The 18,794-nt window shown below is 61.1% G+C and overlaps 2 protein-coding genes across 6 annotated transcripts in view; both read right to left on the bottom strand.

Annotated features, from left to right (window-relative positions):
- LOC136787236 (kinesin-like protein KIFC2) overlaps window positions 1-13,947 on the bottom strand; it is an 86,412-nt gene extending 72,465 nt beyond the window's left edge. For 3 of the 5 annotated variants that reach the window (XR_010826815.1, XR_010826816.1, XM_066984384.1), the window contains exons 1-4: window positions 13,131-13,947; window positions 12,175-12,307; window positions 11,976-12,103; window positions 11,754-11,884 (exon numbers count right to left, since the gene is read on the bottom strand). Coding sequence is in view for 2 of the 5 variants with exons in the window: in XM_066984384.1 (XP_066840485.1) it covers window positions 11,754-11,884; window positions 11,976-12,103; window positions 12,175-12,307; window positions 13,131-13,215 (477 nt within the window). In the remaining 3 variants the exon portion in view is untranslated. The remainder of the gene's footprint in view (window positions 1-11,753; window positions 11,885-11,975; window positions 12,104-12,174; window positions 12,308-13,130) is intronic. The other 2 variants (XR_010826817.1, XM_066984385.1) reach the window with 2 other exon arrangements.
- Window positions 13,948-14,042: 95 nt separating this feature from the next.
- On the bottom strand, window positions 14,043-17,782 carry LOC136787238 (ceramide synthase-like). Its single transcript, XM_066984387.1, has 3 exons — window positions 17,320-17,782; window positions 16,651-16,746; window positions 14,043-15,446 (listed from the first exon to the last, which is right to left on the bottom strand). Exons 1-3 carry the CDS (start codon window positions 17,569-17,571, stop codon window positions 15,342-15,344), a joined length of 453 nt encoding a protein of 150 aa, XP_066840488.1. The 5' UTR covers window positions 17,572-17,782; the 3' UTR covers window positions 14,043-15,341.
- Window positions 17,783-18,794: the final 1,012 nt, after the last annotated feature.

Raw genomic sequence — 18,794 nt, 5'->3', positions numbered from 1 at the left:
ATATGGGGGTTTTGGGCAATTCTGGGGGGGAGATATGGGGCGGTTACGGGGGGAAATGGGCATTGGGGGGCATATGGGGATTTGGGGGAGATATGCAGATTTGGGGAGGGATATGTGGGGGTATGGGGATTTTGGGGGAGGATATCGGGATTTTGGGGGGGTTTGGGGAGATTTGGGGATTTTGGGGAGGGATATGGGGATTTGGGAGCAGATATGGGGCTATATGGGGGGGTATGGGGATGAAATTGGCATCGGGGGGGATATGAGGATTTGTGGGGGTATGGGGGGTTTGGGGGATTCTGGGGGGGATATGGGGTTGTTATGGTGCGGGAATGGGCATGGGGGAGCATACGGCGATTTTGGGGGGATTTTGGGGGGATGTAGGGGGAAATGGGATTTGGGGGTTTTGGGCAATTTTGGGGGGATATGGGGGTTTGGGGGCAGATATGGGGGGGATATGAGGGGCTACGGGGGGCAAATGGGCATTGGGGGGGCATATGGGCATTTTGGGTGGGTTATGGGGGGAAATGGGGGAATTTGGGGGGGTATGAGGGGTTTGGGGGCAGATATGGGGCCGTATGGGGGGGATATGGGGAGCATGGGGGGGTAATGGGGGTTTTGGGGGGAAGATATGGGGATTTGGGGGGGAAAATGGGGGGTTCAGGGGGAAATATGGGGGGGCTGTGCGGGGGTAATGGGGACTTGGGGGCAGATATGGGGCATTATGGGGGGTATGGGGATTTTGGCGGAGGATATGGGGAGGAAATGGGCATTGGGAGGGATACTGGGATTTGGGGGGAGATATGGGGGGGTTGGAGGGTTATGGGGGGATATGGGGTTTGGGGGATGATATGGGGATTTTGTGGGGGATGGGGGGGAAATTGGGATTTTGGGGAGGGATATGGGGGCCGTATGGGGGGCATATGGGGATTTGGGGGGGATGTGGGGGTATGGGGTTTGGTGCGGGGATGTGGGGGCTATACGGGGGATTTCAGGGGGGTATAGGGGGATTTTGGGGAGGGATATGGGGATTTGGGGGGGTATGACGGTTTGGGGGCAGATAAGGGGCCGTATGAGGGGTCATGGGGATTTTGGGGGAGGATATGGGGATTTGGGGGGATATTGGGGGGAGATATGGAGGGATGTGGGGGTTTGGGGGGTATGTGGTGGATATGGGTGGGATATAGGAGGATTTGGGGGGGGATGTGGGGGAAATGGGGATTTGGGGGCAGATATGGGGCATTATGGGGGGATATGGGGGGTTACGGGGGGGAAATGGGCATTGGGGGGGCATATGGGCATTTTGAGTGGGTTATGGGGGGAAATGGGGGGATTTGGGGGCATATATGGGGGAGTATGGGGGGCAGATATGGGGGAGTATGGGGGGAATATGGGGGCGATTTGGGGGGATTTAGGGGGGATATGGGGGGTCTGGGAAGATTTTGGGGGGATATAGGAGGTTTGGGGGGATTTGGGGGGGACAGGGGGGAGTATGGGGGTTTGAGGGGGCAATGTGGGCGGGCTAGGGAGGATATGGGGGGGGGGGGCTTTGGGGGGAAACAGAGTGGTTATGGGGATTTGGGGGGAATATGAAGGAAACTGGATACGATTTGGGGGGGCACTGGGGGGATTTTGGGGGTTTGGTGGGGGATATTGGGGGATTTGGGGGGGATATGAGGGGTTTGGGGGAGGTATGGGGATTTGGGAGGAGGATATGGGGATTTTTGGGGGGCTTACATGGGGCAAATTGGCATTGGGGGGGATATGGGGGCATGTGGGGGATTTTTGGGGGGGATGGGGGGATATGGGAGGTTGGGGGTGTATAGGGGGGATTTGGGGGGGGTATGGGGGGTTACAGGGGGAAAATGGGCATTCGGGGATTTTAGGGGGTGGTATGGGGGTTTGGGGGGGGATTCTGGGGGGGGGGGGTATGGGGGTGTAAAGGGGGGGCTCCAGGGGGGAAATGAGGGTTTGGGGGGGGAATATGGGGGTGTATGGGGGGGTTACGAGGAGGGGCATTGGGGGCATTGGGGATTTGGGGAGGGGTATGGGGATTTGGGGGGGAATATGTGGGGGCTGAAGAGGGGTGTGGGGGCAGATATGGCGGGGTATGGGGGGATCTGGGGGGATATGGTTTTTTGGGGGGGGGTATAGGGTGGATTTGGGGAGTTTGCGGGGGATTTGGAGGACGTATGGGGGAGTATGGGGGGTTTGGGGGGTGTATGGGGGGATTTGGGGGTCTGGAGAGCATTTGGGGGAGATAATCGGGATTTTGGGGAGGGATATGGGGGCCGTATGGGGGGCATATGAGGATTTGGGGGAGATTTGGGGGGATATAGGGGGGGATTTGGGGGGGTTGGCGGGAGTAGAGGGGTTTGGGGATGGATATGGAGACGTATGGGGGGTATGGGCATTTTGGGGGAGGTTATGGGGATTTTGGGGGGGTCACGGGGGAAATTGGCATTGGGGACGATATGCGGAGGGATATGGGGGGGTGGGGGATTATGGGGGGTTATAGGGGCATTGGGGGTATCTGGGAATTTTTGGGGAGGATTTGGGGGGATCTGGGGAGGAAATGGGCATTGGGGGTGGGATATGGGGGGGTTGGGGATTCGAGGGAGGATACTGGGGGGCTATGGGGGGGATTTGAGGGGATATGGGGGGAGTATGAGGGCTGGGGGGATATGGGGGGATTTGAGGGGGATATGGGTTTTTTTGGGGGGGAGATATGGGGAGGCATGGGGGATTTGGGGGAAGTATGGGGGGTTTGTGGGGGGATGTGGGGATTTGGGAGGGGATATGGGGGGGGTATGGGGGCTGGGGGATATGCGGGTTTGGGGGTGGATGTGGGGGGAATATGGGGGTTTTGGACGATTCTGGGGGGAGATATGGGGCGGTTACGGGGGGAAATGGGCATTGGGGGGCATATGGGGATTTGGGGGAGATATGCAGATTTGGGGAGGGATATTTGGGGGTATGGGGATTTTGGGGGGGTTATGGGGGAGAAATTGGCATCGGGGGGGATATGAGGATTTGGGAGGGTATGAGGGGTTTGGGGGATTCTGGGGGGATATGGGGTTGTTATGGTGCGGGAATGGGCATGGGGGGAGCATACGGCGATTTTGGGGGCATTTTGGGGGGGATGTAGGGGGAAATGGGATTTGGGGGTTTTGAGCAATTTTGGGGGGATATGGGGGTTTGGGGGCAGATATGGGGGGGATATGAGGGGCTACGGGGGGCAAATGGGCATTGGGGGGCATATGGGCATTTTGGGTGGGTTATGGGGGGAAATGGGGGAATTTGGGGGGGGGGGTATGAGGGGTTTGGGGGCAGATATGGGGCCGTATGGGGGGATATGGGGAGCATGGGGGGTAATGGGGGTTTTTGGGGGGGGGAAGATATGGGGATTTGGGGGGAAAATGGGGGGTTCAGGGGGAAATATGGGGGGGCTGTGCGGGGGAAATGGGGACTTGGGGGCAGATATGGGGCATTATGGGGGTATGGGGAGGAAATGGGCATTGGGAGGGATACTGAGGATTTGGGGGGAGATATGGGGGGGTTGGAGGGTTATGGGGGGGGATATGGGGTTTGGGGGATGATATGGGGATTTTGTGGGGGATGGGGGGAAATTGGGATTTTGGGGAGGGATATGGGGGCCGTATGGGGGGCATATGGGGATTTGGGGGGGGATGTGGGGGTATGGGGTTTGGTGCGGGGATGTGGGGGCTATACGGGGGATTTCAGGGGGGTATAGGGGGATTTTGGGGAGGGATATGGGGATTTGGGGGGGGTATGACGGTTTGGGGGCAGATAAGGGGCCGTATGAGGGGTCATGGGGATTTTGGGGGAGGATATGGGGATTTGGGGGGGATATTGGGGGGAGATATGGAGGGATGTGGGAAGGAAAGGGGGATTTTGGGGAGGGATATGCGATTTGGGAGGGGGTATGAGGGGTTTGGGGGCAGATAAGGGACCGTATCGGGGGTATGGGGATTTTGGGGGAGGATATGGGGATTTTGGGGGGGGGTATGTGGTGGATATGGGTGGCATATAGGAGGATTTGGGGGGGGATGTGGGGGGAAATGGGAATTTGGGGGCAGATATGGGGCATTATGGGGGGGATATGGGGGGTTACGGGGGGGAAATGGGCATTGGGGGGGCATATGGGTACTTTGGGTGGGTTATGGGGGGGAAATGGGGGGTATGAGGGGTTTGGGGGCAGATATGGGGCCGTATGTGGGGCAGATACGGGGGGGATTTGGGAAGATTTTGGGGGGATATAGGAGGTTTGTGGGGATTTGGGGGGGACATAAGGGGAGTATGGGGGTTTGAGGGCAGACTGTGGGGGGGCTGGGGAGGATATGGGGAGGGTTGGGGGTAATTTGGGGGGGGCTTTGGGGGAACTATGGGACTGTATGGGGGAGGTATGAGGATTTTGGGGGAGGATATGGGGATTTTGGGGGGGGGTTACGGGGGGGAAATTGGCATCGGGGGGTGGATATGGGGATTTGGGGGGTACGGGGGAATTTTGGAGGGGGATGTAGGGGGAAATGGGTTTGAGAGGGTTGTGGGGGTTTTGGGAAATTTTGGGGGGGATTTGGGGGGGGATTTGGGGGGGGAAGAGGGGTTTGGGGGCAGATATGGGGCCGTATGGTGCGTCCTGTGGATTTTGGGGGAGGATATGGGGATTTGGGGGGGATATTGGGGGGAGATATGGAGGGATGTGGGGGTTTGGGGGGGGTATGTGGTGGATATGGGTGGGATATAGGAGGATTTGGGGGGGGATGTGGGGGGAAATGGGGATTTGGGGGCAGATATGGGGCATTATGGGGGGGATATGGGGGGTTACGGGGGAAATGGGCATTGGGGGGGGGTATGGGCATATTGGGTGGGTTATAGGGGGGTATGAGGGGTTTGGGGGCAGATATGGGGGAGTATGGGGGGCAGATATGGGGGTTCGGGGGGAATATGGGGGCGATTTGGGGGGGATTTAGGGGGGATATGGGGGGTCTGGGAAGATTTTTGTGGGATATAGGAGGTTTGGGGGGATTTGGGGGGACAGGGGGGAGTATTGGGGTTTGAGGGGGCAATGTGGGGGGGCTGGGGAGGATATGGGGGGGTTGGGGGGAAACAGTGGTTATGGGGTTTGGGGGGAAGATATGGGGATTTGGGGGAGAAAATGGGGGGTTCAGGGGGAAATATGAGGGGGATGTGCGGGGGAAATGGGGATTTGGGGACAGACATGGGGCATTATGGGGGGGGGATATGGGGGGGGTTACGGGGGGAAATGGGCATTGGGGGGGCATATGGGCATTTTGGGTGGGTTATGGGGGGGTAATGGAGGTTTTGGGGGGGAAGATATGGGGATTTAGGGGGAGGATATGGGGGGGAAATGGGGATCTGGGGAGGGATACGGGGCCATATGGGGGGGGATGGAGATTTGGGGGAAGGATATGGGGATTCTGGGGGGCTTACATGGGGCAAATTGGCATTGGGGCATTGGGGGGGATATGGGGGCATGTGGGGGATTTTTGGGGGGATAGGGGGCCTTGGTGGGGATACAGGGGGGGGATATGGGAGGTTGGGGGTGTATAGGGGGGATTTGGGGGGGGTATGGGGGGTTACAGGGGGAAAATGGGCATTGGGGATTTGGGGAGGGGTATGGGGATTTGGGGGGGGGAATATGGGGGGGGGTGAAGAGGGGTGTGGGGGCAGATATGGCGGGGTATGGGGGGGATCTGGGGGGGGGATATGGTTTTATTGGGGGGGTATAGGGTGGATTTGGGGAGTTTGCGGGGATTTGGAGGACGTATGGGGGAGTATGGGGGGTTTGGGGGGTGTATGGGGGATTTGGGGGTCTGGAGAGCATTTGGGGGGGATAATCGGGATTTTGGGGAGGGATATGGGGGCCGTATGGGGGGCATATGAGGATTTGGGGGAGATTTGGGGGGATATAGGGGGGATTTGGGGGGGGGGGTTGGCGGGAGTAGAGGGGGTTTGGGGATGGATATGGAGACGTATGGGGATTTCGGGGGAGGTTATGGGGATTTTGGGGGATCACGGGGGGAAATTGGCATCGGGGGGATATGGGGAGGGATATGGGGGGTGGGGGATTATGGGGGGTTATAGGGGCATTGGGGGTATCTGGGAATTTTTGGGGAGGATTTGGGGGGATCTGGGGAGGAAATGGGCATTGGGGGTGGGATATGGGGGGGTTGGGGATTTGAGGGGTATGGGGGATTTGGGGGGATATGGGTATTTTTGGGGGGAGATATGGGGAGGCGGGGGGGGGATTTGGGGGAAGTATGGGGGGTTTGTGGGGGGATGTGGGGATTTGGGAGGGGATATAGGGGGTATGGGGGCTGGGGGGGATATGCGGGTTTGGGGGTGGATGTGGGGGGAATATGGGGGTTTTGGGCGATTCTGGGGGGAGATATGGGGCGGTTACGGGGGGAAATGGGCATTGGGGGGCATATGGGGATTTGGGGGAGATATGCAGATTTGGGGAGGGATATGTGGGGGTATGGGGATTTTGGGGGAGGATATCGGGATTTTGGGGGGGTTTGGGAGCAGATATGGGGCTATATGGGGGGGTATGGGGATTTTGGGGGGGGTTATGGGGGAGAAATTGGCATCGGGGGGGATATGAGGATTTGGGAGGGTATGAGGGGTTTGGGGGATTCTGGGGGGCATATGGGGTTGTTATGGTGCGGGAATGGGCATGGGGGGAGCATACGGCGATTTTGGGGGCATTTTGGGGGGGATGTAGGGGGAAATGGGATTTGGGGGTTTTGAGCAATTTTGGGGGATATGGGGGTTTGGGGGCAGATATGGGGGGGATATGAGGGGCTACGGGGGGCAAATGGGCATTGGGGGGGCATATGGGCATTTTGGGTGGGTTATGGGGGGGAAATGGGGGAATTTGGGGGGGGTATGAGGGGTTTGGGGGCAGATATGGGGCCGTATGGGGGGATATGGGGAGCATGGGGGGGTAATGGGGGTTTTGGGGGGAAGATATGGGGATTTGGGGGGGAAAATGGGGGGCTGTGCGGGGGAAATGGGGACTTGGGGGCAGATATGGGGCATTATGGGGGGGTATGGGGATTTTGGCGGAGGATATGGGGAGGAAATGGGCATTGGGAGGGATACTGGGATTTGGGGGAGATATGGGGGGGTTGGAGGGTTATGGGGGGGATATATGGGGTTTGGGGGATGATATGGGGATTTTGTGGGGGATGGCGGGGGAAATTGGGATTTTGGGGAGGGATATGGGGGCCGTATGGGGGGCATATGGGGATTTGGGGGGGGATGTGGGGATATGGGGTTTGGTGCGGGGATGTGGGGGCTATACGGGGGATTTCAGGGGGGTATAGGGGGAATTTGGGGGGAGGTATATGGGGATTTGGGGGTTTTGGGGGAGGATTTCGGGGTCTTGGGCGATTCTGGGGGGGAGATATGGGGCAGTTACAGGGAGGAAAGGGGGATTTTGGGGAGGGATATGGGGATTTGGGGGGGTATGACGGTTTGGGGGTAGATAAGGGGCCGTATGAGGGGTCATGGGGATTTTGGGGGAGGATATGGGGATTTGGGGGGGATATTGGGGGGAGATATGGAGGGATGTGGGGAGGAAAGGGGGATTTTGGGGAGGGATATGGGATTTGGGAGGGGTATGAGGGGTTTGGGGGCAGATAAGGGACCGTATCGGGGGTATGGGGATTTTGGGGGAGGATATGGGGATTTTGGGGGGGGGTATGTGGTGGATAAGGGTGGCATATAGGAGGATTTGGGGGGGGGATGTGGGGGGGAAATGGGGATTTGGGGGCAGATATGGGGCATTATGGGGGGGATATGGGGGGTTACGGGGGGAAATGGGCATTGGGGGGGCATGTGGGCATTTTGGGTGGGTTATGGGGGGAAATGGGGGTATGAGGGGTTTGGGGGCAGATATGGGGCCGTATGGGGGGGATATGGGGAGTATGGGGGGAAGATATGGGGGGTCTGGGAAGATTTGGGGGGATATAGGAGGTTTGGGGGGATTTGGGGGGACAGGGGGGGGGAGTATGGGGGTTTGAGGGGGCAATGTGGGGGGGCTGGGGAGTATATGGGGGGGTTGGGGGGAATTTGGGGGGGGGCTTTGGGAAGGAAACAGAGTGGTTATGGGGATTTGGGGGGAATATGGGGGAAACTGGGTGCGATATGGGGGGCACTGGGGGAAATAGGGCGTTTGGTGGGGGATATTGGGGGATTTGGGGGGGATATGGGGATTTGGGAGGAGGATATGGGGATTTTTTGGGGGGTTACATTTGAGGATTTGAGTGGGGATGTGGGGATATGGGGATTTGGGGGGGATTTTGGGGGAGGATATGGAGGGATGTGGGGGTTTGGGGGGGTATGTGGTGGATATGGGTGGGATATAGGAGGGTTTGGGGGGGGGGGATGTGGGGGGGAAATGGGGATTTGGGGGCAGATATGGGGCATTATGGGGGGGGATATGGGGGGTTACGGGGGGAAAATGGGCATTGGGGGGGCATATGGGCATTTTGGGTGGGTTATGGGGAAATGGGGAATTTGGGGGGGTATGAGGGGTTTGGGGGCAGATATGGGGCCCTATGGGGGGGATATGGGGAGTATGGGGGTAGATATGGGGCCGTATGGGGGGCAGATATGGGGGGGGATTTTGGGGGATTTGGGAAGATTTTGGGGGGATATAGGAGGTTTGCGGGGGTTTGGGGGGGACATAAGGGGGAGTATGGGGGTTTGAGGGCAGACTGTGGGGGGCTGGGGAGGATATGGGGGGTTGGGGGTAATTTGGGGGGTCTTTGGGCAAGTATGGGGCTGTATGGGGGGGTATGAGGATTTTGGGGGAGGATATGGGGATTTTGGGTGGGTTACGGGGGGAAATTGGCATCGGGGGGAGGGGTATGGGGATTTGGGGGGAATATGAGGGGGGTGAAGAGGGGTGTGGGGGCAGATATGGCGGGGTATGGGGGGATCTGGGGGGGGATATGGTTTTATTGGGGGGGTATAGGGTGGATTTGGGGGGTTTGCGGGGATTTGGATGACGTATGGGGGAGTATGGGGGTTGGGGGGGTGTATGGGGGGATTTGGGGGTCTGGAGAGCATTTGGGGGGGATAATCGGGATTTTGGGGAGGGATATGGGGGCCGTATGGGGGGCATATGGGGATTTGGGGGCATATGGCGATTTTGGGAGGGATGTAGAGATTTGGGGGGAATGTAGGTGGAAATGGGATTTGGGGGGATATGGGGGTTTGGGCAATTTTGGGGGGGGGATTTAGGGAGGGAAGAGGGGTTTGGGGGCAGATATGGGGCCATATGAGGGGTCATGGGGATTTTGGGGGAGGATATGGGGATTTGGGGGGGATACTGGGGGGAGATATGGAGGGATGTGGGGGTTTGGGGGCAGATACGGGGCGGATATGGGGGGGATATGGGGGGTTACAGGGGGGAAATGGGCATTGGGGGCATATGGGCATTTTGGGTGGGTTATGGGGGGAAATGGGGGGATTTGGGGGGATTTAGGGGGGATATGGGGGGTATGGGAAGATTTTGGGGGGATATAGGAGGTTTGGGGGGATTTGGGGGGACAGGGGGAGTATGGGGGTTTGAGGGGGCAATGTGGGCGGGCTAGGGAGGATATGGGGGGGGGCTTTGGGGGGAAACAGAGTGGTTATGGGGATTTGGGGGGAATATGAGGGAAACTGGATACGATTTGGGGGGGCACTGGGGGGATTTTGGGGGTTTGGTGGGGGATATTGGGGGATTTGGGGGGGATATGAAGGGTTTGGGGGGATATGGGGATTTGGGAGGAGGATATGGGGATTTTTGGGGGGCTTACATGGGGCAAATAGGCATTGGGGGGGATATGGGGGCATGTGGGGGATTTTGGGGGGGATAGGGGGTCTTGGTGGGGATACGGGGGGGATATGGGAGGTTGGGGGTGTATAGGGGGATTTGGGGGGGTATGGGGGGTTACAGGGGGAAAATGGGCATTGGGGGATTTTAGGGGGTGGTATGGGGGTTTTGGGGGATTCTGGGGGGGATATGGGGGCATATGGGGGGGCTCCAGGGGGGAAATGAGGGTTTTGGGGGGGAATATGGGGGTGTATGGGGGGATTACGAGGAGAAAATGGGCACTGGGGATTTGGGGAGGGGTAATGGGATTTGGGGGGAATATGGGGGGTGAAGAGGGGTGTGGGGGCAGATATGGCGGGGTATGGGGGGATCTGGGGGGATATGGTTTTTTGGGGGGGGGTATAGGGTGGATTTGGGGGGTTTGCGGGGATTTGGAGGACGTATGGGGGGAGTATGGGGGGTTTGGGGGGTGTATGGGGGGATTTGGGGGTCTGGAGAGCATTTGGGGGGGATAATCGGGATTTTGGGGAGGGATATGGGGGCCGTATGGGGGGCATACGAGGATTTGGGGGAGATTTGGGGGGATATAGGGGGGATTTGGGGGGTTGGCGGGAGTAGAGGGGGTTTGGGGATGGATATGGAGACGTATGGGGGGTATAGGCATTTTGGGGGAGGTTATGGGGATTTTGGGGGGGGTCACGGGGGGAAATTGGCATTGGGGACGATATGCGGAGGGATATGGGGGGGTGGGGGATTATGGGGTGTTATAGGGGCATTGGGGGTATCTGGGAATTTTTGGGGAGGATTTGGGGGGATATGGGGAGGAAATGGGCATTGGGGGTGGGATATGGGGGGTTGGGGATTTGATGGAGGATACTGGGGGGCTATGGGGGGGATTTGAGGGGATATGGGGGGGCATGGGGGGGATATGGGGGGATTTGAGCGGGATATGGGGGGGATTTGAGGTGGATATGGGGGGATTTGAGGGGGATATGGGTTTTTTGGGGGGAGATATGGGGAGGCATGGGGGGGATTTGGGGGAAGTATGGGGGGGTTTGTGGGGGGATGTGGGGATTTGGGAGGGGATATGGGGGGGGGGTATGGGGGCTGGGGGGATATGCGGGTTTGGGGGTGGATGTGGGGGGAATATGGGGGTTGTGGGCGATTCCAGGGGGAGATATGGGGCGGTTACGGGGGGAAATGGGCATTGGGGGGGCATATGGGTATTTTGGGTGGGTTATGGGGGGGGAAATGGGGGGGTATGAGGGGTTTGGGGGCAGAGAGGGCGCCCTGGGGGGGGGGCAGAGAGGGCGCCCTATGGGGGGCAGATGGGGGGGATTTCGGAGGATTTGGGGGATTTGGGATTTGGAGGGGATATGGTGGGGAATTTGGGGGTTGAGTGGGGATGTGGGGGGATTTGGGGGGAAATGGGGATTTGGGGGCAGATATGGGGCCGTATGGGGATTTGGGGGGGGGGGGGGGGGGTAACGGGGGCTTTGGGGGGGATATGGGGATTTTGGGGGAGAAATGGGGATGGATATGGGCATTGGGGGTAGATATGGGGATTTTGAGGAGGATGTGTTTTTTGGGGGGGGGGGGGATGCGGGGGGAAATGGGGATTTAGGAGGAGTATGGGAATTTTTTCAGGGGTATGTGGATTTGGGGGGGGGATAAGTGGGTGATATGGGGGTCTGGGGAGGGATCTGTCTATGGGGGAGAGCAGATCTGAAGACCCGGGGGGGACCTGGGGGTGGGACAGGTTGATAAATGTGGGGACACCGGTGTGTGTGTGTGTGTGGGGGGGGGGGGGGACGTGAACAAAGGGAGGTGACATGGGGTGAGTCGGGGGGGTGGGGGGGGGAAGCGGGGCCCAACGCACCTCCTCGCAGTACACCTCCATGCAGGCCACAGTGACGCGGCGGCTCTCCCCGACGGCCTCCAGCACGTCCTCGAGGGCGCGCTGCACCAAGCCGGGCTCCCCCTCGCTGCCCAGCATGGTGTGCGTCTTCCCTGGGGGGGGGTGGGCACCAGCACCGTGTCACCCCCCCAGGAGGGTCACCGCGGCACCAGGGACACTTGGCGGGGGGGTGACAACGCTCACCGGAGCCGCTGGGCCCGTAGGCGAGGACGGTGACATCGCGGCCGGCCAGGAGGTGGGACAGCAGCGGGCGGACGGAGCCCTCATAGACGGCGGCGGTGGAGCTGGCGGCACCGTAGATGGCATCGAAGCTGAGGAAGGAGGCGTTAGGAAGGGGGTGGGGGGCACCCATGGGTGCCGCCCGCCTTCCCCCGGGGCTCACCGGTAGCGGGAGGGGGCGTTGGGGGGCTCCTCGCGCAGCTCCAGGGTGTGGGAGTCGAGGGGGAGCAGGCAGGGCTCCTCGCCGGGGGGGCCGGGGCGCAGGCGGACGCAGACCTGCACCCGGCGGGGGGGCGCTGGGGGGGCACCAGCACCCGTTGAGGTGGTCCCGGCTGGACGACGAGTCCTCACAGCCCCCTGCCACCTCAGGAAGTGTCCCCCCACAGCCCCCCTGTCCCCTCACAGCCCCTCATCCACCTACAAAACGTCCCCCCCCACACCATTCCCCTCAGGATTTGTCCCCTCACAGCCCCTTGACACCCCCAAAATGTCCCCTTACAGCCCCCGTCCCCTCACAGCCCCTCGTCCCCTCATGAGGTGTCCCCTCAGCACTTTTGTCTCCTCATGAAGTGTCTCCTGACGGCTGCTGTCCCCTCACAGCCCCTCGTCCCCTCATGAAGTGTCCCCTCAGCCCTTTTCTCCCCTCACAGTCCCTCCTCCCCTCACAAAACGTCCCCCCACAGCCCCTCTCCCCTGACAGCCCCTTGTCCCCTCACAAAACGTCCCCTTACAGCCCATCCTCTCAGGAAGTGTCCCCTCACAGCCCCTGCCCCCCGAAAACCCCTCGTCCCCCCACAAAATGTCCCCTCAGCCCCTGTCCCCTCACAAAACGTCGCCTGACAGCCTGTCCCCTCATGAAGCGTCGCCTCACAGCCCCCTGTCCCCTCACAAAATGCCCCCCTAACAGCCCCCGGTCCCCTCACAGCCCCTCTCCCCTCACCGAACGACCCCTCAGCCCTTTTCCCCCTCACAACCCCTCATCCCCTCACCGCCAGAACCCCCTAAAGCCTCGCATCCCCTCCCCAGAACCTCCCTGAACCCCTCCGGCCGCCCAGATCCCCCCAATTCCCCTCAGATCCCCCCAAATCCCCCCCCCCGGCGCCCTCAGCCTCCCCGTACCGGCCGCAGCCGCCGCCGCCATCGCTCCCGCCCGACCGTTTGAAGCCGCGCGGCGGCAGCCAATGGGAGGCGAGGAGGTGCGCATGCGCAGTGCGGGCAGCCCGGCGGGGCAGGGCGAAATGGCGGCGGTTGCTTGGCAACGCGGGAAGGGGAGGGGACAAAATGGCGGCGGTTGCCTGGCAACGGAGGGCAAAGAGGCGGGAACAGCGGTGGCGGCGGCGGTTGCCTGGCAACGGGGGCGGGGCGAAGCCAAACGCGCCCAGTTCGTACTGGGAAAGGGCCCAGTTTGCACTGGGACTGCGCCCAGTTTGTATTGGGATTGGGCTGAGGGTCCCAGTTTGTACTGGGAGTGGGCCCAGTTTCTACTGGGACAGTTCCCAGTTTGTATTGGGATTGGGCTGAGGGTCCCAGTTTGTACTGGGAGTGGGCCCAGTTTCTACTGGGACAGTTCCCAGTTTGTGCTAGGATGGGGCTGGGGATCCCAGTTTGTACTGGGATGGGGCTGGGGGTCCCAGTTCATACTGGGAATGGGCCCAGTTTGTACTGGGATGGGGCTGGGGGTCCCAGTTCGTACTGGGAAGGATCCCAGTTCATTCTGGGAAAGGGCTGGGGGTGCAAGTTTGTATTGGGAAGTGTCCCAGTTTGTAATGGGATGGGGCTGGGGGTCCCAGTTCGTACTGGGAATGGCCCCAGTTCATACTGGGAAGGGGCCCAGTTCCCGACCTCCCGGCGGGCAGTGACCTCAAGGGTGTGACATCAGCAGTGGGGTGGTGACGTCATCATCAGGGCGGTGACATCATCGGGGCGGTGACATCATCGGGGCGGTGACATCACGATCCTCCCCCCCCCCCCCATGTCCCCAAGGAGGAGCCGGGCCGTCCCCAAAGTCCTTTAATGCAGCGGCCGGGACAGCGCGGGGCACCCTGCGGGCACCCATGGGTGGGGGTGACTCCCCTGAGACCCCCAGATGGACCTCAGGGTGCCCCTAAGGACCCCAGGACCCCCTTGGGACCCCCCAAAGGACCTCAAGGTGCTCCTTGAAGTCCCCAGATTCCTTTGGGTCCCTCACAAGGACCCCAAGGACCCCTTGAAGACCCCAGAACTCCCTTGGGACCCCCATAAGGACCTCAGGGTGCCCCCTGAAGACCTCAGGATCCCCCATAAGGACCTCAGGGTGCCCTCTGAAGACCCCAGGACACCCTTAGGACCCCCGTAAGGACCTCAGGGTGTCCCTGAAAGACCCCAGGACTCCCCATATGAGGACTGCCATATGAGGCACCCCATCAGGGTGCCTCATAAGGACCCCAGGAACTCCTTGGGACCCCATAAGGACCTTAGGGTGCCCCCTAAAGACCTCAGGACTCCCCACATTGACCTCAGGGTGCCCTATAAGGACCGCTGGAGACCCCAGGACCCCCTTGGGACCACCACAAGGACCTCAAGGTGCTCCCTGAAGACCTCAGGACCCCCTATATGGACCTTAGGGTGCCCCCTGAAGACCCCAAGACCCCCTTAAGGACCTTAGGGTGCCACCTAAGGACCCCAGGATCCCCTTGGGACCCCATTTTGGACCTCAGGGTGCTCCCTGAAGACCCCAGGACCCTCTTGGGACCCCCCAGATGGACCTTAGGGTGCTCCATAAGGACCTCAGGACCCCCTTGGGACCCCCTTAAGGACCTCGGGGTGCGCTCTGAAGACCCCGGAACCCCCTTGAGACCCCATTATGGACCTCAAGGTGCCCCCTGAAGACCTCGGGATCCCCCATAAGGACCTCAGGGTGCCCCATGAGGACCCCGGGACTCCCCATTAGGACCTAAGGGTGCCACCTAAAGACCCCAAGACCCCCGTAAGGACCTCAGGGTGCCCCACAAGGACCCTAGAGCCCCCTTGGGACCTCCATACGGACCTCAGTGTGCCCCCAGAAGTCCCCCCGCCCCCACAACCGCCCCAGGCCGCCCCCTAAACCCCCCCCTAAACCCCCCTCGAAGGACCTCAGGGTGCCCCCCCACCCCACCCCACGGGACGCCCACCCCGCAGTGGCGGCGGGGCTCAGGGTGGGTGCCGGGGCGGGGGCCGGAAGAGGCGCCAGGCCCCCCGGCAGATGAGGCCGAACCAGTAGAGCTGGGGGGCCAGGAGGGCGGCGGCGGCGGCGTTGTAGGCGGGGGGCAGCGCCCCCGGCACCCGCAGCAGGGGCACCCCGAGGTGGCGCCCCTAGGCCCAGTACAGGTAGGGGAAGAGGAGCACGCGGCAGCCCAGGAAGGTCACCAGCATGGCCACCCCGTTGAGCTTGTGCAGCGCCGTGTGCTGCCGATTGTACTGCGGGGGGGTGGGGGGAAGGGGTGAGGGACACGTGGGATGGAGGCCCACCACCGTCCCATGTTCTCCCGGGGACCCACGTGGCGAGGGACACGAGGGGTTGGGGGCCCACCACCACCCCACGTTCTGCTGGGGACATGAAGGGTTGGGGACACAAGGGGTTGGGGACCCAAATATTGAGGGACGCGTGGGGTTGGGGGCCCACCAGCACCCCAAGTCATGCTGGGGACCCAGGGACTGGTGACACAAGGGGTTGGGGGCCTGAATGTTGAGGGACACGTGGGGTGGGGGCCCACCACCGTCCCAAGTCATCCCAGGGACTCAAGGGTTGGGGACCCGAACGTTGAGGGACACGTGGGATGGAGGCCCGCCACCACCCCATGTTCGGCCAGGGGTTGGGGACCCGAGGGTTGGGGACATGAAGGGTTGGGGACCCAAATGTTGAGGGACACGAGGGGTTGGGAGCCCACCACCACCCCACGTTCTTCTGGGGACCCAAAAGGTTGGAGACCCAACAGGTTGGAGACCCAACAGGTTGGAGACCCAAGGGGTTGGAGACATGAGGGCTTGGGGGCCCACCACCATCCCCTGTTATGCTGGAGACCCAGGGGTTGGGGACCCAAGGAGTTGGGGACACGAGGGGTTGGGGGCCTGAATGTTGAGGGACATGAGGGGTGGGGGCCCAGATGTTGAGGGACACGAGGGTTTGGGGACCCACCACCACCCTATGTTCTTCTGGGGACCCAGGGGTTGGGGACCCAAGGAGTTGGGGACCCAAATGTTGAGGGACACGTGGGGTTGGGGGCCCACCTCCATCCCATGTTCTCCTGGGGACCCACGTGGTGAGGAACATGAGGATTTGGGGACCCACCACCATCCCGTGTTCTCCCAGAGACCCAGGGGTTGGGGACCCAAATGTTGAGGGACACAAGAGTTTGGGGACCCACCACCACCCCATGTTCTTCTGGGGACCCAAGGGGTTGGGGACACAAAGGGTTGGGGACCCAAATGTTGAGGGACACGAGGGTTTGGGGGCCTACCACCACCCCATGTTCTCCCAGGGACCCAGATGTTGAGGGACACGTGGGGGTGGAGACCCACCACCACCCCATGTTCTTCTGGGGACTCAAGGGGTTGGGGACCCCGGGGCTGGAGCCCCCCCGGCCACCCCATTGTCCCCCCGGGGCCGCGTTTTGGGGCTCACCAGGATGAGGACCTTGCCCAGGCAGACGAAGGGGGTGCTGAGCTCCGCCATCAGCAGGCAACCCAGGAAGAAGTCGCCCTTCCCCTGGCGCCACAGCTGGGGGGGGGACACGGGGACATTTGGGGACATGCGGGGACATTTGGGGACACTTGGGGACATGTAGGGACACGGGGACATGGGGACATGGGGACATGGGGACATGGAGAAGCCAACAAGCACCATGACTCCGTGGTGGACCTCCATGAGTAGCTCCGTACCAAGGAGGTGTTCCACCACAAGTGTCCCCAAGTGTCCTCAAATGTCCCCAAATGTCCCCAAGTGTCCCCATGACCACGGAGAAGCCCACAACAGCGTGGTGGACCTCCATGAGCACGTCTGTCCCCGTGGCCACGGAGAAGCCAGCAAGGACCACAGCGTGGTGACCTCCACGAGTAGCTCCATACCCAAGTGACATTCTTCCACCCCATGTCCCCAAGTGTCCCCAAGTGTCCCCATGACCACGAAGAAGCCCACGAAGGTGTGGTGGACCTCCATGACCACGTCCACACCCAGCCGCCATCCCTCCACCTCCACATCCCCACGCCGTTCCCGTGTCCCCACGCCGTTCCCGTGTCCCCACACTGTTCCCGTGTCCCCAAGGTGTCCCCCCGGTCCCTGTCCCCCACTCACGGTGGCCACGGGGAAGCAGACGAGCACCATGGCGGCGTGGTGGACCTCCATGAGCACGTCTGTCCCCGTGGCCACGGAGAAGCCAACAAGGACCACAGCGTGGTGACCTCCATGAGTAGCTCCATCCCCAGGTGACCTTTTTCTACCCCGTGTCCCCAAGTGTCCCCAAGTGTCCCCAAGAGTCCCCATGACCACGGAGAAGCCCACGACAGCATGGTGGACCTCCATGAGCACGTCTGTCCTCATGGCCATGGAGAAGCCAACAAGGACCACAGCGTGGTGACCTCCACGAGTAGCTCCATACCCAGGTGACGTCCTTCCACCCCATGTCCCCAAGTGTCCCCAAGTGTCCCCAAGTGTCCCCAAGTGTCCCCGTGACCACGAAGAAGCCCACGAAGGTGTGGTGGACCTCCACGACCACGTCCACACCCAGCCACCATCCCTCCACCTCCATATCCCCACGCCGTTCCCGTGTCCCCACGCCGTTCCCGTGTCCCCACGCCGTTCCCGTGTCCCCACACCATTCCCGTGTCCTCAAGGTGTCCCCCCCCGGACCCTGCCCCCACTCACGGTGGCCACGGGGAAGCAGACGAGCACCATGGCGGCGTGGTGGAGCACCATCAGGAGGTCCTTGCGCAGGTAGGCGCCAGCGGCTGCCCGCAGGGATGGCGGTGGCCCGGCTTCGTGTCCCTTGACGCGCCCGCGGTGCCAGTGGCACAGGAACATGGCGTAGACATCGTATACAAAGTAGGGGACGGCGAACTGGGGGTACGCCCCCGCCAGCCAGTGCCTGCGGGGGGGCACGGCGAGGACACCGGTGTCCTCGGAGGACACAGGGGGAGGGTCTCGGGGGGACACGTGGGGGGAGGGGCTTGGGGGCGGCACGATTTGGGGGCACGGACAGCCAGGGATTTGGGGAGACCCCAATTTGGGGGACCTAGACACCCAGAGATTTGGGGACACCCCGATTTGGGTGACCCAAGTGTCCCAGCTGGCTTTGGGACACCCCAGTTTGGGCACCCAGACACCCAGGGACTTGGGGACACCCCAATTTGGGGCACCCAGACACCCAGGGATTTGGGGACACCCCGATTTGGGTGACCCAAGTGTCCCAGCTGGCTTTGGGACACCCCAATTTGGGCACCCAGACACCGAGGAAATTGGGGACACCCTGATATGGGGCACCCAAACACCCAGAGATTTGGGGACACCCCGATTTGGGTGACCCAAGTGTCCCAGGTGGCTTTGGGACACCCCAATTTGGGGCACCCAGACACCCAGGTGTGGGAAAGGAATTCACAGGTAGCTTTGCGCTGCTTCACACATCCCTGAATTAGAGATAATGAGGAAACAAGCGGTAGAAACAAAAACTTGAGCAAGGTGGAGATAAAGTAAATTGGCTACAGTGCTAAAGATGAGCTTTGGGCAGTGGCCAATTGCTGGCTGACTCGAGGCGCGTGCCTGAGGTCTCTAAC

Source organism: Anser cygnoides, chromosome 28 (genome assembly GCF_040182565.1).
Source record: "Anser cygnoides isolate HZ-2024a breed goose chromosome 28, Taihu_goose_T2T_genome, whole genome shotgun sequence".
NCBI classification, from domain to species: domain Eukaryota; kingdom Metazoa; phylum Chordata; class Aves; order Anseriformes; family Anatidae; genus Anser; species Anser cygnoides.
This window is presented reverse-complemented; position numbering and strand designations above follow the sequence as displayed.